The sequence below is a fragment of the Erinaceus europaeus genome, chromosome 17, assembly GCF_950295315.1.
Source record: "Erinaceus europaeus chromosome 17, mEriEur2.1, whole genome shotgun sequence".
Taxonomy (NCBI): domain Eukaryota; kingdom Metazoa; phylum Chordata; class Mammalia; order Eulipotyphla; family Erinaceidae; genus Erinaceus; species Erinaceus europaeus.
In genome coordinates, this window is record NC_080178.1 from 65,428,570 (window position 1) to 65,436,388 (window position 7,819).

A 7,819-nucleotide genomic window follows, 5' to 3' on the forward strand; every position below is an offset into this window, starting at 1 on the left:
TCTTGGATGCCAGCTCTGACAGTGCTCTGTATCTCCTGGAGTCCGGCCTGAAGGGGCTGGGCTCCCCATGGCTGTCCCTAGGCATTTTCATCCTCGGCTTCCCCTCTCCGCTGCAAAATCTGTCTCCTCACTCCCCCTTCTCTCTAAAGCTCACGCAGCCCACTAGCTGTAAAGGAGCTCTCAGGGGAGAAGAAAGTCATGTGAATAGGTCCAGGGTCCCTGAAGATGCTTGGAGAAAGCAATAATTTGCTTTGCAGTTTCTCCTCCAGCTTAGTTCCCTGCCCCCTCCACTCAGGCTGTGACTAGTGGGACCATTCTTCCTTCTAGGCAGGGGGCATGGCTTCAGCCTGTGGTTCCTGGTGGCTGTGATGGTCGGTGTAAGGTAAGGAGAGGTATGGAGTGGCCCTGACCACATAGCTTGGTACTTTTAGGAGAAAAATAAACAAGACATTACAGAAGATATTCCACCCTTTACTGTCAAATAGGCTTTGTGTTAGATAGTCTTGCCCAAATGTCTTTGTTATTTTATTTTTTAAAAGAATTCTTACTACTTTTTTTGCCTTCAGGGTTACTGTTGGGGATTGCACCTGGCACTACAAATCCACTGCTCCTGGTGGCCATTTTTGCAATTAAAAAAAAAATTGGATAAACAGAAATTTAAAGAGGAGGGGGATATAGGGGGAGAGAAAGATAGACTTGCTGTACCACTTGTGAAGTGACCCCCCTGCAAGTGGGGAGCGGGGGCTTGAACTGGGATCCTTGCGTGGGTCCTTGCACTTAGTACTATGTTGCTTAACTGGGTGTGCCACTGCCTGGCCCCCCAAATTATTTTGCTTTGAAGAGAGAATGAGAGACACCAGTACACTGCTCAGCTCTGGCATATGGTGGTTCTGGGAATTGGACCTGTCACCCTTGGAACCTTAGGCATCCAAGTCTGACGACTGCTGCTGGCCTGTCTCCCCAGCCTCCTGGAATTATTATGATTATTGTTGTTGTTGTCTTTTATTACCACCAGGGCTCAGTGCCTGCAGGATGAATTCACCACACCCAGCAGCCATTTTTTCATTTTTCTTTCTTTTTATTTGATAGGACAGAGAGAAACTGAGAGTGGAGGGAGATGTAGAGAGAGAGGCAGAGAGAGATACCACCACCCGTGCAGCTTCCTCCTTACAGGTGGAGACCAGAGGCTTGAACCCAGGTCCTTGCACATATAAAGTGTGCTCTCAGCTGAGTGCACCGCTGCTCTGTCCCTACCTGATGTTACTTTATATCATGCCTTTTTTTCCCTATGGTTACCCTGAATCATTATACCTTTCCTTCAAATACCATGTGACTTTATATTTCTCTGACTTTGTTCATATTCTCCCTCCTCACATGTCTTTACATGACTAGTTCTTCTTTGATGTTCAGTTTAGGGTAGTACTTCTAGGAAAACGTTTCTGTACTTTGAGAAAGTGCTTCCTGTTTCCAGTTTACATATATGTGCATATGTATATATATAAATTAGTTAGTGATTTAATGATTAACAAGATTGTTGGCTCACAGGCGTACAATTCCATACAATTCTTATCACCAGAGTTCTGTATCTTATCCCCTTTATCAGAAGGTTCCCTATTCATTATCCCTCTGGAAATACGAACTGAAATTCTTTATGGGGTGCAGAAGGTGGAAGTCTGGCTTCTGTTTTTGCTTTTCCACTGAATATGGGTGTTGGCGGGTTGGTACATCATCTTAGTCTGTTTCTTTTTTTTTTTTTTTTAATTTTATTGATTAATTATACTCAGTAAATCTGTTGGATAAGAGGAGTACAATTTAACATAATTCCTACCACCAGAGTTCCACATCCCATCCTCAATCCATTGGAAGCTTTCCTATTCATTTATTTATTTTTATTTATAATGGCAATATTGAAAAGACCATAGGATAAGAGGGGCCCAATTCCACACAGTTCCCACCACCAGATCTCCATATCCCATTCCCTCCCTTGAAAGAAGCTTTCCTATTCTTTATCCCTCTGTGAGCATAGACCCAGGGCCATTGTGGGGTGCCGTAGGTGGGAAGTCTGGCTTTTATAATTGCTTCTCTGCTGAACATGGGTATTGTCAGGCTGATCCATAGTCCCAGCCTGTCTCTCTCTTTCCCTAGTGGTGCAGGGCTCCCCTCTGGGACTTCTCTAGGTAGATGGCCTCAACAGTGTGTCCTGGAACTCTGTCTCTCTAGAGCCCTGCCCCATTAGGGAAAGACAGAAATAGGCTGGGAGTATGGATTGACCTGTCAGTGTCCATGTCCAGCAAGAAGCAGTTATAGAAACCAGACCTTCCACCTTCTGAACTCCATAATGATTCTGGTTTCAGTGCTTATATTGTAACTTTTTCCCCTATATTACTCATCATATCTTTTTAAAAAAATTTTATTTATTTGTTCCCTTTTGTTGCCCTTGTTGTTTTATTGTTGTAGTTATTATTATTGTTGTCGTTGTTGGATAGGACAGAGAGAAATGGAGAGAGGAGGGGAAGACAGAGGGGGGGAGAGAAAGACAGACACCTGCAGACCTGCTTCACCACTTGTGAAGCGACTCCCCTGCAGGTGGAGAGCCGGGGTTCGAACTGGGATCCTTATGCCGGTCCTTGTGCTTTGCGCCATACTCATCATATCTTATAGAGATTTTGCCCAACTATCTCTCTCTCCTCCAGGAACCATAGTAGGTGGGTGCTTGCACAATTTTTTAAATTGGGGGACAAATGCTTTACAGTTGACAGTAAAGACAGTAGTTTGTACCTGCATAAAATTTCCCAGTTTTCCACCTAACAATACAACCCCCGCTAGGTCCTCATCTGCCATCATTTCCCAGGACTTGAACCCTGCCCCCCCACCCCAGAGTCTTTTACTTTGGTGCAATACACCAACTCCCGTCCATGTTCTGCTTAGTGTTTTCCCTTCTGATCTTGTCTTTCAACTTCCGTCTATGAGGGAGATCATCCCATATTCATCCTTCTATTTCTGACTTAGTCTCACTTAACATGATTCCTTTAAGCTCTGTCCAAGAAGGGGTGAAATCATCCTTTTAAATAGCTGAATAGTATTCCATTGTGTGTATAGACCACGGCTTACTCAGCCTGTTGTTGGACACCTGGCTTGCTTCCAGGTTTGGGTTATTACAAATGCACAGTTGTTAACTAGATCATGTTTCCTCTGAGCTACATATAATCTTCTTAGCTGAGTATAGCAACCTGAGGCCCAGACCTCTAGCTAGATGTAATCCAGAAACTTCCTCACTTCAGTTTTGAGGCAATAAGTGTCCCTATGAGCAGAGAGGTCATTTTCCTGAGGTCAGACCACAAGTGAATTGAACAGCAAGGAATTTTAGTGCAGCTTTCTGACCAGGATCCTTTCCACTTCCCACTCAGTGAAAATGACCTGTTCTTGCCCCCTCTACTCAGACGCCATGCACCTTTTGGGAAAGAGAGAAGTTACCATCAAATTCTGCATAGCAGCACTCAGGTGACGTGCCCAGGGCATGGCAACCTCCAACCACACTGGCAGCAGCCACTCGCTCTTCATTCTGCTGGGCATCCCTGGCCTAGAAGACCAGCACACATGGATCTCGCTCCCATTCTTCATCTCCTACCTTGTCGCCATCCTTGGGAACAGCACGCTCATCTTGGTCGTCGTCGCTGAGCGTAGCTTCCATGAGCCCATGTACCTCTTCCTCTGTATGCTGGCGGTGAGCGACCTCATCCTGTCCACAACCACTGTGCCCAAGGCCCTGGCCATATTCTGGTTCCATGCCGGCGAGATCTCTCTCAACGGTTGTGTCACCCAGATCTTCTTCATCCACGCCACCTTCATAGCTGAGTCGGGCATTCTGTTGGCCATGGCATTTGACCGTTATGTGGCCATCTGTAACCCACTGCGCTATAGCTCCGTGCTGAGTCACACAGTGATCCTAAGGGTTGGCCTGGCTGTGGTCCTGAGAAGCTTCTCTCTAATACTCCCAGATGTGTTCCTGGTGAAGAGGCTGCCTTTCTGCCGTAGCAACGAGCTGCCACACACCTACTGTGAGCACATGGCCGTGGCCAGATTTGCTTGTGCGGACATTCGGGTCAATGTGTGGTACGGCTTGTCTGTTCTTCTCTCTACTGTGGTGCTAGATGCCTTGCTCATCTTAGTGTCCTACACCCTCATCCTCTATGCAGTCTTCCACCTCCCCTCCCGAGGAGCTCGGCAAAAAGCCCTGGGCACATGTGGCTCCCATCTTGGGGTCATTTCCATGTTCTACTTGCCTGGCATTTTTACGGTCATCACCCAGCGGTTTGGGCGTCACGTTCCTCTGCACACTCACATCCTCCTGGCCAACGTCTGCATGCTAGCCCCTCCCATGCTGAACCCTGTCATTTACGGGGTCAAGACCAAGCAGATTCGAGAGCGTGTAGTCAATACTTTATCTTCCCAGTGGAGAAAATGCTGACTCAGTGTGGCTGCTTGGACCACAACTTGACAACTTTAGTGTCTTGTCATTTTCTTTGCCTGCTTTGTTAACACTTGACACCTAACATTAATACCGATGGTGATTAATGTGTCTTGTCCTGATTTTGAAAGATAGAGTGCTGTGGAGCTTGAGAAGGGTAGTGAGTAGAAAATAGGATGGCGGCTGGGCGGCGGTGCGCCTGGTTGAGTGCACATGTTATAATGTGCAAGGACCTGGGTTCAAACCCCTGTCTCCACCTGCAGGGGGCGGGGGGGGGAGAGCTTTACAAGTGGTGAAGCAGGGGTGCAGGTGTCTCTGTTTCTCTCTCTCTCGGTCTCTCTTCCTTCTTGATTCTCTCTGTCACTACCCAATAAATCAATAAAACATTAAAAGGAAATGGTGTGAAGTTTCTGTTAAGAATTAGATTTTAATTCTGATTTTGCAACTAATGTGTTTGACCTTAGGGAAGTTCATTTTTCTCTTAGAGAGTCTGCTTCGTTCATGTATAGGATTCTAGAAAATTACAAGCGTTCGGATCAGACTAGATCATATTAAACAAAGAGAAGTTTCGTTGCAGGGGCCAGGCACACATTACAGTGTGCAAGGAGCTAGGTTTAAGTCCCTGGTCCCCACCTGCAGGGGAAAAGCCTCATGAGTGGTGAAGTGGGGCTGCAGGTATCTCTCTCCCTCTCTATCTCCCCTCTCTCAATTTCTTTCTCTTAAAAAACAAAATAAATAGGGAGCTGGGTGGTAGCGCAGTGGTTAAGCACAGGTGGTGCAAAGCACAAGGTCCAGCGTAAGGATCCCGATTCGAGCCCCCGGCTCTCCACCAGCAGGGGAGTCGCTTCACAGGCGGTAAGCAGGTCTGCAGGTGTCTGTCTTTCTCTCCCCCTCTCTGTCTTCCCCTCCTCTCTCCATTTCTCTCTGTCCTATCCAACAACAATGACAATAATGACTACACAGTAAAACAACAAGGGCAACAAAAGGGAATAAATAAATATTAAAAAAATAAAATAAATAAAAAAGTATTGTTGCAATGAACTTATTCAGGACACTGCAATTAAAACATCTAGCCAGAATATGTATTAACATAAATCATATACACTTTCTATCATCAAACAATACTTGTTTATTTACTTACTTTTTTAATTAAAATTTTTAAATATTTATTCACTTTTGTTGTCCTTGTTGTATTGTTGTTATTGATGTTGTCACTGTTGGACAGGACAGAGAGAAATGGAGAGAAGAGGGGAAGACAGAGAGAGGGAGAGAGACACCTGCAGAGCCGGGGTTACTTACTTATTATGGCACTGTGTGTACCTAGGGTCTTGCACATATATGATATTACCAATGAGTGGGTTCTGGGTTGATTTTGTCATTATTATTATAGTGAGGGTAAGAGAGAAGGAAAAAGGAGAAAGAGACACCACAATACCCTTCCACCTTCCAGAAAGCCCCTGCCTCCCTCTCTGGTGCTGTCCATGGTGCTCCCAGGTCGTGGCAGATTTTGAACTTGGGACTTTGTGCAGAAGACACTCTACTGCACGAGCTCTTTCCTGGTCCCCAGTAGCTTATTTTGAATCATAAATGGAACCCTTCAAATTGAATTGTGAGTCCAGAAATAAATCTCAGCAGATGTAGTCAAAGTATTTTTGACAAGCGTGAAGAGTATACATGGGGGGAGGCAGAGAGAAAGTTCACTGGGCAGGACACCTGCCTTGCTATGTGAACAGCCCAGGTTTGGTTCCTGTACCGCTGGGCAGCATGTGGTGGCACTGGAGGGGAATCTCCAGTGCTGTGTTCTCTCCTTTCTCTCTATCTGAATGAAAAAAAAAATGTCCAGCCAAGAAGGGTCAAATGGCAAATGCACGAAACTCTGGCTCCATAATAGTCCAGCCAATTCAAATAAAAGACAACCAATCAGTCTATCTCCCAAAGAATATCCACTAAGGGAAAGGGAATTCCTGAAATGTGTTGTTAGGGTAGCTGGATAGCTCTGTGCAAAAGAATGAAGTTGAATCTTCAGCTTATCACACACAAAGTTAACTCAAAAATAGACCACAGGCTTAAATATAAAACCTTAAGATGTGAAAGCCCAGGTAGTCGGGCAGTAGCACAGCGGGTTAAGCGCGCGTGGTGCAAAGTGCAAGGACGGGCTTAAGGATCCCAGTTTGAGCCCCCGGCTCCCCACCTGCAGGGGAGTCGCTTCACAGGCGGTGAAGCAGGTCTGCAGGTGTCTGTCTTTCTCTCCCCCTCTCTGTCTTCCCCTCCTCTCTCCATTTCTCTCTGTCCTATCTAACAATGACGTCAATAACAACAACAATAATAACTACAACAACAATAAAAAACGAGGGGGCTGGGTGGTGGCGCACCTGGTTCAGCACACACATTACAGTGAGCAAGGACCTGGGTTTGAGCCCTGGTCCCCATCTGCAGGGGTAAAGATTTGCAAGTGGTGAAGCAGGGCTGCAGCTGTCTGCCTCTCTCTCTCTCTCTAGCCCCCTTCTCTCTTGATTTCTGGCTTTCTCTATCCAATAAATAAAGATAATAAAAATTAACAACAAAAAAGTAATACATCTTTAAAAATGTTTTAAAAAAACCATCAATGACAACAAAAAGGGAAAAATAAATAAATTAATTAATTTAAAAAAAAGATGTAAAAGCCCTTGATGTTATTGAAAAACAATCCCTTAATAGTGGTCTGGGAAATTATTTTTTGGAGATAACACTGAAAATACAGGTAACAGAAGCCAGATAACCAGAGTAAGACATTTATTAACAGCAAAGAAAGCAATTAAGAAAATTACAGGTAGCCATGTTCTGGGTGGTGGCGCAATGGATAAGGCACTGGGCTCTCAAGCATGAGGTCGTTAGTTCAATCCTTGGCAGCACATATACTAGAGTGATGACTAGTTCTTTCTTGCTCTCTCTCTCTCTCCCCCCTATCATTTCTCATGAATAAATAAAATCTTAAAAAAAAAGAAAATAAAGTTACAGGTAGCCTATAGAGTGGAAGGGAATACTTATGAGACTGAGACAGCAAAAGACTTTTATGCCTGAGGCTCTGAGGGCCCAGGTTCAGTCCCCAGCATACCAGAAGCCAGACCTGAGCTGTGCTCTGGTGTCTCCCTCTCTGTGTCTCTCATAAATAAATAAAATGTTAATGAAGAAACTATTTCCAAACCATATATCTAGTAAGGGGTTAATATTTACACTGTATAAGAAATCTTACAATTCCATAGAAAAAAGTGACCTGATAAAAACTGGGCAAAGGACCTGAATAACCATTCTTTATAGAAGACCTATAAATCATCAGTCAATGCATCGCTGATCATCAGTAACTGCAAGTCC

At 44.9% G+C, this 7,819-nt stretch overlaps 1 protein-coding gene across 1 annotated transcript; it reads left to right on the forward strand.

Annotated features, from left to right (window-relative positions):
* The first annotated feature begins 3,506 nt into the window (after nt 1-3,506).
* Nucleotides 3,507-4,468, forward strand: LOC103117487 (olfactory receptor 52B4-like). Its single transcript, XM_007527546.2, has one exon. The coding sequence runs from the start codon at nt 3,518-3,520 to the stop codon at nt 4,466-4,468; it is 951 nt and encodes a 316-aa protein (XP_007527608.1). The 5' UTR covers nt 3,507-3,517.
* The last annotated feature ends 3,351 nt before the right edge of the window (nt 4,469-7,819 follow it).